This window comes from Abrus precatorius, unplaced genomic scaffold (genome assembly GCF_003935025.1).
Source record: "Abrus precatorius isolate BTA unplaced genomic scaffold, Abrus_2018 Scaffold6, whole genome shotgun sequence".
Taxonomy (NCBI): Eukaryota; Viridiplantae; Streptophyta; class Magnoliopsida; order Fabales; family Fabaceae; genus Abrus; species Abrus precatorius.
In genome coordinates, this window is record NW_020874406.1 from 14,581,534 (window position 1) to 14,600,695 (window position 19,162).

Genomic DNA, 19,162 nt, shown 5'->3' on the forward strand with positions numbered 1-19,162 from the left:
AAGATGCATGTATAGTACCAACAAAGATTGGTATGAGAAATTCCTTCAACCACATCAACTATGACATGGAAACCACTCAAGGCTTTGGACCATGCGTGGCAGTCGTGATCAATTTGAGATGTTAATCAATGAGAATATTAATCTCTAAATTTTTTACTTGAATTGGTCCAATAATTGTCCCTATGCATAGTTCAAGTTCTTATATAATTTGAGGTAACATCTTCTCTGGCTTTACCCACTGAATGGTGATTGCTTTTAATACTAATCTTCCTTCAGGCATTTGATCTTTAAAAATTTAATACATTTTGTTTTTTTTTTTTGTCAGTGAATTTGATTTTACTCTTCCTTCGGGATTTGTGTTTCTAAAAACAAAGAGATGGTGTGATTAAATAAAAAAGAGTTGTATAAGCAATGAGAGAAAAAAAGAAACGTTTAGGAATATAAATATGTACTATATTTGGACATATTTCATTAAAAAAGTTTTTGCTCTTTTTCTCAGAAAAAAATATTTGCTTCTGGTTTCTGTTTTGAAAAATAGATATTTTTAATTCTCAAGCCCATCATTCTCTTTTTCCGGACTAGCTCAACATACGAGAAGCTCAATTGGGTTGGGCCTAACATGGCATAACCTTCCTATATATACACTAATTATATTGGACTTTGTTGATTATATATATATACATAGCATGACAACAGTCAACAATTAGAGTTAATGATAAATTTGGAACTGATTAATGGAAGCGGAGTGGAAAGTTCAAGGATATAGACAAAATGAGCTAGTGAATTCTTTTATTTTATATTGCATATTGTTAGTCTAAAGATTATAATATTAAAATAGTATTTGACGAGGGAATATTCTGGTTCCCATGTTTCAGCGAGAAAAAAGCGCAGCCATTCACCTTTGGACCCTATTGGGTTTGAAGCTTTAAGAAACAAACCCGTTCTTTGCTTACTGAAATAAATTAGAAGACCTTTAATCTTGCATAAACCCCCATTAAGATAATAAAACAATAAGTTTAAGCAATAATTTAGTCTTATAATTTTTATCCATTTGGATTTTAATTTTATAGTCATTTTTTAATATTAGTTTTAGATATTTATTTATTTGAATTCTTAATTCCAATGGTAGAGGCATGAATTCATTCAGTTTTTAACAAATATTTATAATTGTTATTCGTTAAGGTGGGGAAGCACATGGCATATCCGCCATATACTTTGATTCGTTTTGGCAGATTCGAATCCATGAACAATTGAACAAGTAACTCTCTCTCTCTCTCTCTCACACACACCCGCACAATCACATTGTTCTTTTGTTTCTTATTCTTTCTCTGTATTCCAATCCACACCCTTCAGCAACCATGACGGTTTCTTCTGATAATTGCGTCCAAAGGTAACGTTTTTGCTTCCACCATTTGCTGATTTTATTGCCATATCTTCGTCTTCCAATTTCAGATTTTCAACAATATCGTGTGTTATATCATGAACGTGCGATTGCAAAATTTCCCATTTTCTGCATCCATGTCTACCGCATATGTTTCGGAAACCTCGCTTGGTATTGAATCACCCATTACTCGGTCACAAGTAATTTTTATTTATTCTACTATTCTGTTCTGTTGCGATAGTATTGCACATGGATCAATCCTTTCTTACATATAAAATTATTTGATGGTTGAGATCATGATCGTATAAAACAGAGCGGTGAGGAGGATTCAGAGGTTGGATTTTATATCCAAAAATTAGATATTCTGATTGAGTATTTACCTTTTCTCTCATCTTGAATATTAATTTTCTTTTTATTGTTTATACTTTTTAACTACTAGGAAAAAACATGAATGTTGGATTTATCTTATACGTGCAAAGTGCCAACTACTATTAGCTAATTCATAATATATTTTTAAAAAACCCGATTCTATCAGTCTCTTTAGATAATTCATAATATATTATTGAAAATGTATTCAGTTAAGGATCAACGGTGAACTAACAACCGTGCCATTTATGACAAAGTACGTCCTGCTTCATGCTGTGTGTAAGTAGTAGTTTTGGAATTCACACAACTTATTATTCTAACCAGCCGAAAGTGTGTTGCTAAGTGGGGTCGATGTAATTACGAGATCAGTTACGTTGCCTTGGCATGAAGCAGAGTAGCAAATCTCCATGTAGTCTTGTGTGTTGTAAAGATTCAGTGTCTTGGAATCAAAGGTGGAAGCTAGAAATGCCACACACTTTTGTAGGTTAGTTTCCAAGCTATGATCAAGTGTCCGACTGAGCTTAACTTTTTGAAGAAGGGACGTAACTTGGATGCAGATTGGTGTTGGTCTCCACTCAAAATTTACATGTCATTTATGCAATCGCTACCAATTTTAATTACCGAGATGAAAGCAGAAGTTACTAAAATAAAATGTTGATTTTAATTGGACAACAATACTGACAGTGTCTATGATATTGTATCTAACTTCTATTCTCAAAGAAATATCCAATAATAAGTTACTAGCTTATCTTTGCGTTGGTTTACATGCCTTTGCTGTTACAGCTATGTGAATTAACTCTGAATGCCTAACCTAGTGAATGCATCGTGTGTGATATGTCAAATTCTTTCTCGTAATTCTCACATTACTGGTTTGTGGTTTAACTGATTAGCCACAGAGGGGCTGGCATACTTTTAGATGAGATATGGTGGTTTGCATTGTTAGACATAAAAACCATCTTGTGCTTTCATCGAACAGTTAACGATTTTGAGACAGCTGGTTCATCAATACGGTATTAAATTAAAGCCTCTGTAATCACGTCTTAGTCTGGAGTTCGATCCTTGTTACCCAAATTCTTCGCATAAGGGAAGGCAATTCTGCTGCGTATTATCTATGTTTTGAGTCAAAACGACTCTTGCGGGGACATGTTAGATGTTTAAACTCTTTATGTGCCTTACCCAACAGCTTATGTTTTCGGGATAGCTGGTCGCTTGGTTCCTGACATGTTTCGTGATATTAGTCTATAGGCATATCCAAATTTATCATTTGGTATACTTGTCACTCATTACCTTGGTGTTGTGCCAGCAGCAAGAGTTCTCTCACCAAACTTGCTCCACTTGAAGCAGTGCTCTTTGATATAGATGGAACACTTTGTGATTCTGATCCGCTCCACTACTATGCTTTCCGTGAAATGCTCCAAGAGGTAGTGTGCCTTTTCTACTGAAAGTTTTAAGGCAAAATATTAAAAAATAAATTATATATATATATATATATATATTTATATATATATTTTGTTGCAATATCCCTTTTATCGTATTTATAAATCACCATGACAAAGCAGATGATCAATAGCTATTAAAATGGAAACTTTGGTGGTTGTCAGATTGGCTTTAATGGAGGTGCTCCTATAACAGAGGAGTTTTTTATTGAGACTGTTGCTGGCAAGCACAATGATGATATTGCCTCGGCTCTCTTTCCTGGTGATCTGCAACGAGGTTTAAAATTTGTGGATGATAAGGAAGCCATGTTCCGAAGGTAAACCATGGTTACTTACTTTTATTTTGTGGGTTCATTTGATGCTTCATAATTCCCCAATGGACTATCCAGATTGGCAGCTGACCAACTGGAAGCTTTGAATGGGCTTGATAAAGTGAGGAAATGGATTGAAACTCATGGGTTGAAGCGAGCTGCAGTTACCAATGCTCCAAGAGCAAATGCAGAACTCATGATCTCAAAACTTGGTCTCTCAGATTTCTTTGATGCTGTTATTATTGGTGGTGAATGTGAACATGCCAAGCCTCATCCAGACCCGTACTTGAAAGCTCTTGAAGCTCTGAAGGCATCGAAGGATCATACATTTGTATTTGAGGTCAGCATTTTTTTTATGCTTTCTTAAAGAATAGTTTCCTCTGGATCTGCTTTTGACACAGCTTGTTTTGTTCTTTTGTCATAGGATTCTGTTTCTGGGATCAAAGCTGGAGTTGCAGCTGGGATGCCTGTTATTGGTTTAGCTACACGAAATCCAGAAAATTTATTGATGGAAGCAAAGCCTACTTTTCTGATTAAGGATTATGCTGATCCAAAATTGTGGGCTGCTTTGGAAGAACTTGACAAGGCTGGTCCTCGTTAAGTTTGGATTATTAATATGCTACTTAGAGAACTTCTTGATTAAAACAGTAGCAGGATTCATATTATTGAATTCACTGGTTCGCCCGCATAATTTTGTTGTAGGGGGCGACATTAATCAATGTTGCTTTGGTGCTAAGAGTAAAAAGTTGTACTATATTCTATTTGCATTATGTAATAATGTCATTATTGGCAATGAAAACGGTCAAGCAACAGAAATTACAATACGTAATTGTATTGTTGTTTTTACTTCATAAAAGTCATTAGAAAAGAAACTAAATGCTGCCACCTGCAAGTAATCTAAATTTTTATAGTTATCTATCGAAATTTTCTTCTAATTCACTCGCAATTCTTCCGATCTCAAACTCAAAACTGTATTGTGTGTTTGGTCCTACATGATCCGTCTCCCGTGAATGATATTGAGGTAGTTAGGCCTGATGGTGAATGGTGATCCGCATAAACTTCGATTGTGCTTTAAACCTATTTTCAATCGTATAGATTATCCTCCCTGTTTTTTCTTTTTTTAACGAGACATCTTCAATTAAAGTTTGTAGACCTTGATTATTCTTTTTATTAAGATTGATTTTTTTAAGTATTACATGTCAATTTTAACTTTATTTAATATTATTAAACTTAATTCATCTATCAACATTTTAATTTAAAAAAATAACTTTCCCTTAATGGCTTTAATATATTATTTTCACCAATTTAATTTATTTAAAAAATGAGAAATTTTTTTTGATGCTGTATAAAATTGTAAAATATCTTATGATAAATGTCATCATAATCATATTTGGTAAATATAATAATAAAAATATTAATATTGATACTTTATTCGTTTATTTGATATTCGATAAAAGATAAAAATATAAAATATAAAATTATTAATTTAATTTTTTAGAGTTGAGTTTTATTAATTTTATATTCAAAGCACGTTGGATTACACACCAATAAAAAAGTTTATTTTATTTTATGGAATTGTGATAATTTCAGTTCTTTATATTGAACTTAAACATTTAAAATAAAGATATTTTCTATTAAAAAATAATGCATGCATTATATTAAAATTATAAAAATATAAATAAATACTTTTCATTTTAATAAAATTTTATTATAATTAATTACTTATACTTATCTTTAAGAGTTGAATCAACATTTTTTATTTTTATCTTTCCTTCAAATAAATAAATAAAGTATTAATGTCACATTTTTTAAATAATTTTTACTGTATATTTATTTTTATAAAATATTTAAAATAAATTTTTTTGTAAGATTTTTTTTTTTATTTTTAAGATATAAAACTACGCTAAACATAAGTTTATTGGAAGATATAAATTTTTAATTTTTAATTTTTTTAAATTTTATTTAATGCGTCATTTATTTTTCTAAACAAGTTTATAATTTGTTTTTATATTATTTATAATAATACAAATTTAGTTTTTATAATTATTATTTATTTACAAATTAGTCTCTTTTATAACAGTAAAGATTAATATAATAATATTTACTCTCAGGAATTAAATTGTAACAATTTTTGTAAGCAAAAAAAAAAATTGTAATAATTTTTCTATATAGAAACCAAATTAAAGAAAGTGTCAAGTAATATATTTATTTACAAATTCTAATGTATTATTATCATAATAATTATAATAATTTAGAAATAATATAATTAAAAAATTGTTCTCAAGTATATTAAAATATATAGTTATAATTTAATTTTTTTAACCTATATTTTAAAGCCAACATAACTTTTCAAACTTCTTGTCCTGACATTTGGGTAGAGTCCCACTTCACGAACTACAGTGTTAGTATTGGATGTTACCAGTTTGAAACAAAACAACCCACGCAGAATTCTGTTTGGCATATTCTGGCAACATAACGTGGTTAGTAACTCTCTCTCTCTTTCTCATCTCTTCTCTTTTCTTTCTGTGTATACCACACTCTTCAGTTTCATTGACAATGACCAACTTGTTCTTGAGATTCAGATTCCCTAACGAGGTTCCGTGGCAGCTCAAATTTTGTCCTTCTCCGCAAACTCGCCACGTCAGCCTCAATAAAACATTCACCATCACCATGTCTTCTCAGAATTCGGTCCAAAGGTTCTTCCACCACTGTTTTCTTCAATTTGTCTCATCTTGTATGTTGCTACCACCCATCATTCATTAGAGCTTAGGTTATGCCTCTTTCATACAAATAAAAATATTTGATGGATTGATCAGTAAGTACCCCAAGTCCCCAACCCTTTTTGTTTTAAAACAAAATTTTGAGGTTGGATTTTCCACCCCACAATTAGATATCCTGTTTGAGTATTTACCTTTGATAATCTTGAAATTAAAAAAATGATTTTTTTTGGGTGATGTATTGATAATTTAGTATACAGGCAAATCCTGTTTTATCATTTGTTGGATACGTCACTCGTTACCTTCATGTGCATGCAGCATTAGTTCTCTTACCAAACTTGCTCCACTTGAAGCAGTGCTCTTTGATGTAGATGGAACCCTTTGTGATTCTGATCCTCTCCATTACTATGCTTTACGTGATATGCTACAAGAGGTAGTGCTTCTTTTCTTAGTAGAAGAGTTTCAAGGCAAAATATTTGGAAAATAATTATAACTTTTGGTGCAATATTCCTTTTATTTGTATTTACAAATCACCTTGGCTAAGCATATGATCAATAGCTATTAGAAAACTAACAAAAACTTGGGTAGTTGTTACTTGTCAGATTGGTTTTAATGGAGGTGCTCCAATAACAGAGGAATTTTTTATTGAGAATTTTACTGGCAAGCACAGTGTTGATACTGCCTTGGCTATCTTTCCTAATGATCTGGAACGAGGTTTAAAATTTGTAGATGATAAGGAAGCCATGTTCCGAAGGTAAACTCTGCTTTCTCTTTCTCTCTCTCAGTTCATTCAAAGCTTCATAACATAATTCGCTGATGGGCTATCCAGATTGGCGGCAGAACAGCTGAAGCCTTTGAATGGCCTCGATAAAGTGAGGAAATGGGTTGAAAATCATGGTCTAAAGCGAGCTGCAGTGACCAATGCTCCAAGACCAAATGCAGAACTCATGATCTCAAAATTTGGTCTCTCAGATTTCTTTGATGCTGTTATTATTGGCGACGATTGTGAACATGCCAAGCCTCATCCAGACCCGTACTTGAAAGCTCTTGAAGTTCTGAAGGCATCAAAAGATCACACATTTGTATTTGAGGTCTGCATTTTTTTTATACCTTCATGAAGAATAACTTGTTCTGGATTTTCTCTTGACACGGTTTTTGTTATATTTTGTTTTTCTTCATAGGATTCTGTTTCTGGGATCAAAGCTGGAGTTGCAGCTGGGATGCCTGTTATTGGTTTAGCTACACGAAATCCAGAACATATACTGATGGAAGCAAAGCCTGCTTTTCTGATTAAGGATTATGCTGATCCAAAATTGTGGGCTGCTCTAGAAGAACTTGACAAGGCGGGTGCACATTAAGTTTGAATTACTAGTTCAACTGACAGAATTTCTGAATAAAAACGAGCAAGTAAGGAAGATTTCATATTAAATTCACCGGTTTGCCTGCATAATTTTGTTGTGGGAACGATGTTATAATACCAGTTCAGGATCAAGGTTGCTTTGGAACTGATGGCAAATGGTTATATTCTATTTGCAATATATAGAAAAAACTGGAGTACAATTTAGATTTTTCAATCTTTTCATAATATTGTTTGTCAAATAATCATAAGCTTAATTTCAGTTTGGATAAACTTTTTTATAAGTATTCATAAAAGTAAAAAATTAAATATTAATATAAATTAAATTTCTTCCGTAAGTTAAAATTAACTTATACTTTTTTATTTTTAGAAGTTATTCTCATCTAACTTTTCTAAAACTTGAAAAAATAAATTAATTTTAACTTATGAAAAAAATATTTATTTTTTATATTTTTTTTCTTCTTTTATAAAGAATTCTTTATGAGTTCATTTAAATTTAGTTTTAAACAACTTCAGCTTTCTAAATTACCAAATTGTTCAGGAGGAAAGGGCCATGTAAAACCCCACTTTCGAAAGAAATTTTTTTTTTCCAACTTCAGCAGGGAATAGAAAGAAAAATAAACTTTTATTCTCCTAGATATCTTGTAAAATACATGAGATACTTGCTTGTCAATTAATAAACTATTGGCCCCTAAATAATGGCAAAATACAAAGTGGTGATCATATGTAACATGAATCATAAAATGAATGGGACATGGTGATTTAACACTTTCAAAACAAGTAGTTTCTTAGAGGGAAGAGGGAGTTATAATTGATGAAAAAATTAGTAGGTGAGATGAAGCGATAATACACGTAAGTCATGTATATGATTAATAAGTTGTCCTATCACAAGCATTTGGTAGCCATCTAAAGTTTACCCCGTGCAACGGTCTACTTTAGTTGAAAAATTTTCAGTGCTGTTTTGCTTATAAAGTTTTATTAATTTCAGTTCCTAGAGTTGAATTCAAACATTTACAAATACTAAATTTTTAATTTAAAAATATAGTTATTATATTAAAGTTATAAAAATATGGTGATTATTTTTTAAATAAAAAATATTTTTTATAGGTGTTTAAATTCAGTCTTCAAAGATAAGGTTAACATTTTATTTGCTGATAATATTAATGAGAAAGTCTTAGCGCAATGTTAAGGATGTTTTCTCCCGTGATTTAGTTGCAGGATCAGCATCTTTGTTTAAGAGGGTAAGACACCAAATATTTTACTTCTCTGATTTTTTATAATAATGGAAGTGGAACTGTGAAGCAGGTGCATTATGCTGTACTTCTCATTTCCAAGTAAGAAATTGTGAACTGTCCCCTTCACCAATGTCAAACTGTATTCAGGGGCCTTAACCTCATTTTCGTCCTCAAATTTGTAGCAACATTTCTTCTACTTGTGGTTCTAATCTATCTCCTGAATAAAAAACATGAACTCTACCCTTCACTAATATCCAACTACATCCGGGTGTTTTCCTCACACCCTTCATCCTCATCTCTTTTCTTAAGCTTGTCTCCTCAGTGTGTCTATCATTTGCGGCATATATGTTACAAAGGGCCACATGGCCTGGTGCATTTAAGGGATCCAACTCGAGCAGTCGTTTAGCTGCACGCCTAGCAACATCTGCATCGGTTTTACTCAACCCACAAACTCCAATCAGTGCCCCCCAAATGGCACGATTTGGTTCAACAGGTAGCCTCAAAACAAACTCCTCTGCATCCTTCACCTTCCCTGCTCGACCCAGAAGATTGATAATACTAATATAATGCTCTAGACCAGGTTGAATTGCATAAACATTAACCATGGCAGTAAATAACTCCCACCCTTTATCAACAAGACCTGCATGAGCACATGCTGTTAGGGCACCCAGGAAAGTAACGCCATCAGGATGAACTCCAAATTTAAGCATAGTTTCGTATAGCTTTAAAGCTTCATTGGCCCTCCCATGATCTGAAAGGCCCATGAGCATGGAGTTCCAAGAAACTTTGTCCCGGTAAGTCATGTTAAAAAACATCCTATATGCATCGTCTATCTCCCCACATTTTGCATACATTGAAATTAGAGAGTTTTCAAGAATCAAATCATTTTCATGCACTGTCTTTAACTGCAAACCATGTAACTGTCGCCCCTGATCAAGATATGCAACCGAACCCATGGCTCCAAAAAGAACACTATATGTAGAATTCATAGGAGAAACACCATGAGCTATCATTTCAGCAAATAAGCTGATGGCTTCAGCAATCAGCTCATTTTGGACATACCCATAAATCATTGAAGTCCATGCAATGGAATCCCTATCAGGCATGTTATTAAACAGATTTTGCGCCTTCAGAACTTGCCCAGCACTAAGATAGCCAGCAATCATGCAAGTCCATGCAATTTTATTTGGGACAGGCACCATGTCAAACAACTCTTGAGCCTTTTCTAACCGACCTGCCTGAACATAACCATTGATCATAGAATTGAAAGATTTTTCATCGCAGTTACTCACATTACCATCAAACACATTGTGTGCAGAGTCCATAAGACCGAACACAGAGTACATCCTAACAAGACTTCTACGCAACCTACCATCATAATCATCAAGCTCCCAGCTGTTAACCATCAGCTGTGCATGTAACTGCTTGCCAAGGCAAGGAAAACCCAAACCAGCACATGCATAAACAAGAGAAATAAAGGTCTCCAAATTGGGTTTTGCATCTGAAAGCGTTCTCATCTGAAGAAAAAGCAACAATGCCTCTTCACAGAAGCCATTCCAGGCAAACCCCCCAATCATAGCAGTCCAAGAAACAACATTGTTCTCCGGCATAACCCGAAACAAACAATAAGCCCCATCCACATCGCCTGCATGGCAATAACCAGATATCATGCTAGTCCAAGTAACCACATTCCTAAATTCCATCTTGTAAAACAAGGCTCTTGCTTCATCCATTCTACCATTTTCAGCATAACCCGCAATCATAGCATTCCAAGAAACCACATCTTTACAAGGAATCTGTTCAAAAACCATCCTCGCTTCCTCCAAATCCCCATTCCTAATCAGCGCTGCCACCATCGAGTTCCACGAAACGACATTCTTCTCCGGCATTACATCAAACAACTTCCGAGCATCATCAATCCTCCCCGCCTCCGGATATCCACTAAGCATAGCGGTCCAAGAAACGACGTTCCTCTCCGGCATGGACTCGAAGAACCGGGAAGCCTCATGAAACATGCCGGAGCGAAGGTACCCCGACAACATTGCGTTGCAAGTGACGATATTTCTGTGGGGCATTATGTCGAACAGTGTTTGAGCTTCGGCTACGTAACCCTGTCGGGAGAAGTGGGTGAGCAACGAGGTCCAGCGAACAATGCGGGCATGGAGGTTTCCTTCTGAAGAATTTTGAAGGAGCTTTCGGGCTTCGTGATGCCACCCATTGGTAAGATAGTGAAGGAGCAGAGAGTCGTCGCATTCGGGTTTTCTCCGAAAGGGCAATCCAGGTTTCGAGGGTTTGGAATGATTGGTGCGACAGTGATACTGATACTTGAGAGTGGAAGAGACGATGGAAAATGAAGACTTCAAGATCGAAGTAGAGGCACGCATCAACCGCAGAAAGATTGATGAACGGTGAAGAAGCATGGCCCAGACACGACGGGCGGTTTCTCATTTAGATAGAATTATTTTTGTTGACCAGAAATAAAAAAAACATTATTTATTTTTATTTGAAAATTTTTAAAAATTAACTTATAGGCTTAAATTATTTTAAAAAAACTTATTTAAGATAAACAAAATTTTTAAGATTTATACATATAACTTCATATCTCTTTTTGCAATTTCAACCTAAAATTTTATTCAATTCAAAGGCAAAAAGTATTTTAAAATCACTTTTTATCTAACATCCAGATACAAAATTTTATATTACTAATTATCAAAATAATTGATTATAGACATAATAAATTATTAAAACAATTTATTTTTTTGAAGCTAAACCAAACGCACGCTAATAATTGTGCTATAAAATTATTAACACGGGGTACGGTACCATACGCAAGTTCCCATAATTTTCTTTATTTAATAAGCATATGGTTTTATTGGATATATGATGGTTTGGTTTGTGGATCCATCCTGCTTGAGGTAATTGTTACCGCAATGTTAAGATGTTAATATACAAAGGTAAATTTGAATAGGAGTAGAACACAGACCCACCGTCTTAAAAATAAAACGCAGGAGAAATTTTATTGAAAAATCTCAATGGTTAGATAACTTTCAAAGCCAAGTTCATTCAATTGTGATTAATCCTGTCAACTTGAAATTAAGAGCAAAACACAGAAGGTGAAGGTAAAAGGTTCGTCAGGAGTTGTTTCACCCTAAGAATTCATCCACAAGTTTAGCCACGGAGTTGGCTAGTGTATTTGCTGCTTCCTGTGCGGATGCCTCGGCATATACACGAACAACATCCTCGGTGCCAGATGGTCGCACAAAACATCGACCTTGAGGGTACTTAGCTGCAAACACAGAAGAGAAGAGTATCAAGCTGCAACACTAGTAAACTGAAATTTTGCATTTTAATCTTCTCACCAAAAGGCATTAGTGGATGGATGAAACTGACTAATATTGGCCTCAGGCAAATTTGCCAAGCCACTTGGACTTCCTAACATCATTAATATAATGCATTAACAATGAGGCATCAGTTTTTCAAGAAATGTCTATAGTAGAATTCGTTTTCTGTATTTTTATTTTGGCCTCCATGCCTCCTACCTGACCCACACATTCTTCCTTTTTTGGGTAAAATGAAATAATAGTTCGTTGTTGGTTTCACAGATAAAAGCAAGCAACGAACGCTGAAACTAAAAATAATGCTGATGCCATGACTAAAACAATGCAACCTATATGCATATATGAAATCAAACCTCAAACAAATCTTGCAAATTAGCATGGAGAAATGTCACTAGCCTCCCCATTTAATCGGTGGGAGAGAAGCGCAACTGGCCTAGCCTTAATGTCAGGAGTGGCGCCATACTAATGTTTCTACATCTTTCTTTTCACCAATCCTAGAAACTTATCGTCATCAATGTGAAAGTTGGTAAAACACGTTGGTAACAAGCAAACATATCATGGCAACAAAGGGAAAGGGCAAAGAAGATACCAGTTTTATCATTGATGGCTTCTTGTAGACCAGGAGGGCTCACAACAACAGTTTCTGCATTTGTTGTAATCACAGCAGTTCTGTCAGCAACTTTAACCTGACAGTTGAGAAAAACCAAAGCAAGCATTCATTTCAGAATTGCAATAAGTATTAAGTATAAATAAATAAATTGACACAAGTGATAGTCACTTGTAAAACAGAAGGGAGGAAAGAGAAATATTTATATTGAATAATAACTTCACAACCAAGGTGAAATGTGAAATTTGGGTTAAAATCATAGTCAACGATTGCAAATGTTAGCAGATGAGACAGAAAATGAAATGAAGGCAGAATTGAACTTAATCCATGTTAAAACAAAGATGCTCAAGCTAGCTACATTTGAATTGAACAGTTTATTAACATAATTTAAATTATGATTAACATTTGGTCCACAATATTATACAAATAAAATATTTTAAATAGGAAAATATCTGGAGCACATTTTTGTCTTCTGACTACATTGCAAAAATTCTAGTACCAGGAAAGACAAAATCATATTAACAATTGACCTTGAGCTGCCTGCTAGGTAAATCATGATAAAGTTCATTCCATCTTTGTATTGACCATCCCATGTGTTGTAATATGACTTCCACCAAAAGCAATCCACTCAAAGCATCTCCAACTGCTTGGTTGATCAACTTACTAACTGCCAATAATCTCAAAGCAGCCTTTTCCCCTTCTGAACCTTCAACAAACAATCAGAACAATACTGGTTGTGCTGCAGTTGAAATCTTATAACTGAAGTGAAAATAGTCACAAACTACCGAATAAACCTGTGGATCCTGAAGAAATCTTGTTAGTTCTGGCCTCTAACCATTCAATGAAAGGTTCTGAAAATAAGACAGTTCCATGGCCGTTTGCCTCAAAATAGATGCCAATATCAAATTCAGCAGCTTTTTCATGCAGGTATTTCACTCCAGTTGGTGTAAAATTTACTTCCAGTCCCAGCTGTTTAAGGTAATTAGTAGATGCGCCATTTGCATAAGCAGTCTGTACAACACCAAGACGGGCTTGGCGGCAATTTTGCATGTCTTCCTTCTCATTAAGAAAGCTCAGTTGCTCCTTAATAAACAAAGCAAACAGGGATAATATCTTGTCCCCATCAACAAGGTCAATCATACCACTGCTTTCAGGTGGTACAATAAAATAGACAAGCCTATCAGCATCTCCATCCAAACTAGCACACCTACAAACTAGAACTAGCTCCATCAGTAAAGACCATAATAAATAACACCAATATAGAAATGCTAAAAGAATGTTATCCAGCTTTCAACCAGATCTTTCTGCAACTTTCCCTAACTCATCCACATTGTAGACACCCACAGCAGAAAAAATAAAAATCAGATGACTTGCAGTCCAGAAACCTAGTCTTTTTAAGTTGAGTGGTTTTTGTTCATTTTTAAAAGCAAATTATTTCAAGGATTATGTTAATAACCATCAGTTTGTGGTTACAAAAAGATAATCTCAGCGGTTTTATTGGAGAGCTACAGGGATGCAGATAAACACTCAGTAAATTCGTTAATATTAGTACAGAAATTTCAAGCAGCAAACTTGTGCCAACTTGACATTTAGCATATGATCAGCATACTAACCTTATCCCAGCATCTTTAGAACCAAAGCCATGTGAAACAACCTTCTCTTTCTGCACATAATCAGCACCAACTCCATCATTCAGTATGCCTCCATCTTCGCCGCTATTCCGAACCTCAATAACCAAAGCTTTCAACACCTTCTCTAAGACTTTAAGTTTGATTCCACCAACGCCATTAGCTCCATCCACAACCAATTTATCATTCACCCCATCGAACTTCCTTCTTTCAGGTGGAATCAAATCCATCAAGCACCTGATCCAATCACATAAAGATCCTAAAAGGATGGGCTCAGTCATGATTTTAATATCAACAAAAGAACGAAACAACATGAACCTATGTCCATATACCATAACAAAATATGGACCAGAATGGACTAACCTGAAAGAGATTGAAAGCTGTTCAAAGTAACCCTGCTCTGAGGCTTCCATGCCCTTATTTCTAGCGCGAACCATCCAATGTAGCTGAGGAGTTGTCAAAATCCCCATGTCCGTCGCAACAGCTCCAACAATTGAAGTGACCCCCTTCATTGTCATCCAATTATATGCGATTAAAATTGGCTAAATACATAAAAGATTATACAAACTCACTATTATTCACAACTCTCATACTTGTCTAGCAGCTTCAAGCAAAGCATCTCCACTTGGCCTCGTGTCTCTCCCCAAAAGTACTTCGGCATGCCTCACCCCATCCATTGGAATCCTCTCTTTCTCCACAAATTCATTTATCAACTGTCCTTAACACATAACCACATTCATTGGGAATTATTTATGAGCATTGCATTTACAACATCAATGGTTTAAAAAATAATCACATGATTTGAACAAAAAGGGTAACGGACCAGGATGAGTTGTTGAGGAGAAGAAGCATTGGCGAGGGCGTCGGCGAAGGGTTCCCACTGCTGAGAGAGCATGCCACCGTTAGGATCAGCGATTTTGACTCCATTGTCGGAGACTTTGTTGTGTGAGGCGGTAATCATGACGCCGATGACGGAGTGAGTTTTGAGCGATCTGAGAGCAGCGAGAATTCCCACTCTGAAGACCGTTGAATGGAGAAGCGAAGCATCAGCCCTGAAGCCAGCCGTTCCGTACGATAGCTTCACTCCTGGAACTACACATCCAAACCTAAACATTATCGTGATATTACTATGAATATAAATTGAAGATAGGAAGAGCGAGAGAACCTTGAGGGGTCAAGAAGCGAGAAGATGAGTTGAGAAGCAGAGAGTGTTGTTCTTTGTTCATGGCAGAATAAGAGATTCAGATTTCTACTTCTACTTGTTAGATCTTCGGAATGCCACCATCCTTACATGTTTATCCAGGGTAGAATCACTTAGTAATGGATTAAATTGTCAATTGGTCATGTCATTGTAAAATTCAGTAACGTGTCATTTTAATTAATATATCTATTAATTTAAAACTCAAAACTATAAATACCAATCAATTTGATTTTTAAAATTATAAATACGATTTTTTAATCCTTATAATTAATAAAAAAATATTTTTTTTAAATTTAAGTACTTTTTAATTTAGTAACTCAACTTATTAAACCCAAGTTTTAGTCTCTAAAACTATTATAAATTGATTATTTAATCTTGAAATTATAATATTTATCATAAAATTTTAAAAAGTGTTAAAGATTTTTTTTTTCAATAAAAAACAAAAAATATTTGTTATCATAAATTTTTAAAAAATAATTTTTTATTTTTATTTTTAGTATAATGCATAATAAGTTTTACCTAAACTTATTTGTTTTAAAATTAAATTAACAAACAAAATTTATTTTTTTATTTTAAATAAATTTTTAAAATTGTTTTAAAATACAATTTTTTAAAATTAAAAACAAAAACAAACGAAAAGAAAATGTTCTCATTCTTTCTATCTTCAATCTCTATTCTTAGATAATCATTTTTTCTGTTAATATCGGTTAAATTTGTTTGACAATATGTTAAATATATTAAGAGTCAATGTAGTGTCTACTTAATTATCTGTGTTATTAATGAAATAATTTTGATTTATGAAAAAATAAAATAAAGAATGTCTTGCTTGAATGTTTTCTTTTTCTTCTACTTCAATTTCAATAAAAATAAAATTGTATATAAAACTATTATTTTCTTAACTATTTATTCATTTTTTATGATAGATAAAGCGATATTATAAAATTTGTACGTTTAATATGTAACTTTAACATTCAATTTGTCACATCAAATATGTTATTAGATAAATTTAATAATAATTAATAAAATAAATTTAAATATTGATTTTAAATAATTTAAAGAGTTTTTTTCATAATTTTAGCGACTGATAAATATTTATAATTTTAAAGACTAAAATAAATAATTTTTAATCAATTAAATAACTTTTTTTACAGTTTCAAAAGCAAAAATGTTCAATTTTTAATAAAATTATCGTTTTTTAAAAATCAAATTAACCGATGCTTATGAATAAATTGATATATTTCTTTTATAAAATTATAAGTATTGAGAAAGGTTAACAATACAGTTTTAATATTTTTATTATTATTAATTTTTTAAAATTTATAAAATTACGAGTAAAATATATTGAATTAAAAAAGAAATATATATAATTTTATAATATTTAACAAATTTCAATGAATACCAGAAATTATATTAAAAAATATATTATTAGCATTTTTCTTTATAATTTATACGAGCAATATTTACTGTTGGTATCTTGGACTAGTATATTATCTTGTCATCCTAAAATTTCATTCGACCCAAAATAATTGGATTCATTTTAAATTAATTAGAAAAATGAAATGACTGAAAGGGCAATGAAGTAATTTGAGTTAGGCTTCCATAATGATATCTTAAAATCCCTAGCTTAGCATCAAAATTGATTCCTTCAGAGAGTAAAACAGAACCAAACCTTACCTATTTTACCAAGCATGGGTCTACTGTGGTGGCGAAAGGGGAAGAAGTCCGAACCCGAACCCGAAGCAAAGCCGTCGTCAATTCCGAAGTCGAATGGCACAGACACAGCCAAAAACCCCACCGAGGCCCCAGGGATGAACGGCGCTATGGAGGTTCCGCGACCCACGAACGCTTCCGTTTCCATTTTCGAGTTCGGCTCCGTCGCCGCTTCCAACGACAAGGTCACCCTCGCCGGCTATTGCTCTGTCTCCGAAGACCTCGAGCCCTGCCGCTGGGAGATCATCACTGCCACTCAGTCCGACGCGCCGCAGTTTCGCGTCGTCTTCTGACCCCCAATTTCTCATTCCACACTCTCCTTTCTTTTCCCAACTCTCACTCTCAAATGATTATATTTATCTGCTTTTTGCTATGAAACTTCGACTTCAACTCTAAATTGGCCTTTTTCTGATTTATATGTCTTTTCTGTTTTCTGATTGACGCGCGGAGACAGTGGACATGTTAGCTAAGTTAATGTTAGTTCTGAGGTTTATATTTGCTATTTCTGTTCTGTTGCATTTTACTCTGTTTATTCGTATTATCTGCTTCATTTGGTTATACACGTGTTTTGAGGTCATGACATTTTTTATCCCTCTCCCAATGGAGATTAGGTTCTTTGTGTTAGACGTCCGCGCTAGTTGTGAAGGTGAAACCACGACTTAAATCAGATAACAGCACTAAAAAACACCTAAGATGTTGTACTACGTTACCCTGTCTTTATAATAGTTTGGCTGTGTGAACCACGGATTCTACTTTTAAATGGAGAACAGAATTCATGGTTAGTTTGTAGTTGTCGCGAGGCCAATAGTTAGAATTATCCATTCATTATTGGTAATGATATACTTAGCTTGCTAAATGGTACTTCTACTCAACTAAAGATTTTAAAAACAAAACCAGTAAATTGACAATGTTTTGCAGAATTTTTCCTTCCAAAAAAAGTCAAGAAACTGCTTGATAAGTTTTCCAAATGTTAGTTATTTACCTTAATGCATTTCTAAGATGCTTGTTGTGGTGCCCTTGCGGAGGATATTGGACTCAGGATGTTCCTCTCATCAGTTGCATTCGTATTCGTCAGGACTTTCCTCTATTTTATTACCTTCTCCTCAAAACTTAACTATCGAGTTACTGCCATGGTCAGATGAACTACTTGTTCGATGGCCAAGCTGTGGCTGAACAAATTTTATGGCGAAGTATATAAAAATGAGTTGAAGAAATTTTACAAGAGAGTCATTTTCATGAGTTTAACTTGTTAAAATTGGCTTGCTGAATAAAACTTGTATGATGCAATGTCTCTGTTGATGAGCTCTTAAATACATAGTTAAATTGTTTATCTAATCCTCCCCTTATTTCAATTACATGATATGCAAACATCAATACAAATATCATGAAGTTTGTACTTCTATTGATGTTGTAATCACAGACACGATTGAAAATGATATTGTCATTTCTTTTTTAAGAAAAATGGAGATGATATAATTTATAAATTGGAATTTTGAAATTGTAAGCGCTGCAAACCCTTGATAACCTTTAGTAATGCGAATTCAATTTCCTTATATTTTTAATGGAATTGTTTTAAAAGAAAATAACACTGAAACGTTATTTACATTTAGAAATTGTTTTAAAATACATCTTATAAGAATGATTTAAAAGTAAAACTTGTTCTGAAGTATAGATGTATGTTGACTTTTTAAGTTTTTATTTATCTGAGGAGTTAAAAAACTTCTTTGAAATGATATTTTTTAGTTGTACTTTCTCCCTGGTATACAAAATAACTACCCCCAATGTTACAAAATAGCTTAAATACAATTATTTGTGTTAAGAAAAAAGTTGAAATCTTAGACAAGGGTTTTTTTAATAAAATTCAAACTTATTTAA

The 19,162-nt window shown here is 33.6% G+C and overlaps 5 protein-coding genes across 10 annotated transcripts; 3 read left to right on the top strand and 2 right to left on the bottom strand.

The window, feature by feature from the left end:
• The first annotated feature begins 1,184 nt into the window (after positions 1 to 1,184).
• Positions 1,185 to 4,414, top strand: LOC113868559 (haloacid dehalogenase-like hydrolase domain-containing protein Sgpp). 4 transcript variants are annotated; one of them, XM_027504240.1, is made up of 6 exons: positions 1,185 to 1,258; positions 1,354 to 1,390; positions 3,054 to 3,168; positions 3,349 to 3,500; positions 3,573 to 3,834; positions 3,919 to 4,383. In XM_027504240.1, the coding sequence occupies exons 2-6, from the start codon at positions 1,359 to 1,361 to the stop codon at positions 4,093 to 4,095; spliced, it is 738 nt and encodes a 245-aa protein (XP_027360041.1). In that variant the 5' UTR covers positions 1,185 to 1,258; positions 1,354 to 1,358; the 3' UTR covers positions 4,096 to 4,383. The 4 variants fall into 4 exon arrangements, with proteins under 4 accessions (XP_027360041.1, XP_027360042.1, XP_027360040.1 ...); XM_027504241.1 differs by lacking the exon at positions 1,354 to 1,390 and adding an exon at positions 1,453 to 1,552 and having other exon boundaries at positions 1,195 to 1,258; positions 3,919 to 4,414; XM_027504239.1 differs by having other exon boundaries at positions 1,195 to 1,390; positions 3,919 to 4,382.
• A 1,438-nt stretch (positions 4,415 to 5,852) lies between these two features.
• LOC113868560 (haloacid dehalogenase-like hydrolase domain-containing protein Sgpp) lies at positions 5,853 to 7,835 on the top strand. Its single transcript, XM_027504242.1, has 6 exons — positions 5,853 to 5,974; positions 6,077 to 6,190; positions 6,530 to 6,644; positions 6,814 to 6,965; positions 7,041 to 7,302; positions 7,393 to 7,835. The coding sequence occupies exons 2-6, from the start codon at positions 6,165 to 6,167 to the stop codon at positions 7,567 to 7,569; spliced, it is 732 nt and encodes a 243-aa protein (XP_027360043.1). The 5' UTR covers positions 5,853 to 5,974; positions 6,077 to 6,164; the 3' UTR covers positions 7,570 to 7,835.
• Positions 7,836 to 8,973: 1,138 nt separating this feature from the next.
• Positions 8,974 to 11,197, bottom strand: LOC113870238 (pentatricopeptide repeat-containing protein At1g32415, mitochondrial). Its single transcript, XM_027506831.1, has one exon. It carries the CDS (start codon positions 11,185 to 11,187, stop codon positions 8,974 to 8,976), a length of 2,214 nt encoding a protein of 737 aa, XP_027362632.1. The 5' UTR covers positions 11,188 to 11,197.
• Positions 11,198 to 11,776: 579 nt separating this feature from the next.
• LOC113868902 (phosphoacetylglucosamine mutase) lies at positions 11,777 to 17,615 on the bottom strand. 3 transcript variants are annotated; one of them, XM_027504888.1, is made up of 10 exons: positions 17,252 to 17,615; positions 15,542 to 15,662; positions 15,200 to 15,468; positions 14,970 to 15,089; positions 14,740 to 14,882; positions 14,362 to 14,613; positions 13,543 to 13,955; positions 13,279 to 13,454; positions 12,731 to 12,827; positions 11,777 to 12,089 (listed from the first exon to the last, which is right to left on the bottom strand). In XM_027504888.1, the coding sequence occupies exons 2-10, from the start codon at positions 15,600 to 15,602 to the stop codon at positions 11,947 to 11,949; spliced, it is 1,674 nt and encodes a 557-aa protein (XP_027360689.1). In that variant the 5' UTR covers positions 15,603 to 15,662; positions 17,252 to 17,615; the 3' UTR covers positions 11,777 to 11,946. The 3 variants fall into 3 exon arrangements, with proteins under 3 accessions (XP_027360689.1, XP_027360691.1, XP_027360690.1); XM_027504890.1 differs by lacking the exon at positions 17,252 to 17,615 and having other exon boundaries at positions 13,279 to 13,448; positions 15,200 to 15,462; positions 15,542 to 15,670; XM_027504889.1 differs by lacking the exon at positions 17,252 to 17,615 and having other exon boundaries at positions 15,200 to 15,462; positions 15,542 to 15,670.
• LOC113868904 lies at positions 17,225 to 17,781 on the top strand. The gene has a single exon (XM_027504891.1). It carries the CDS (start codon positions 17,266 to 17,268, stop codon positions 17,578 to 17,580), a length of 315 nt encoding a protein of 104 aa, XP_027360692.1. The 5' UTR covers positions 17,225 to 17,265; the 3' UTR covers positions 17,581 to 17,781.
• The last annotated feature ends 1,381 nt before the right edge of the window (positions 17,782 to 19,162 follow it).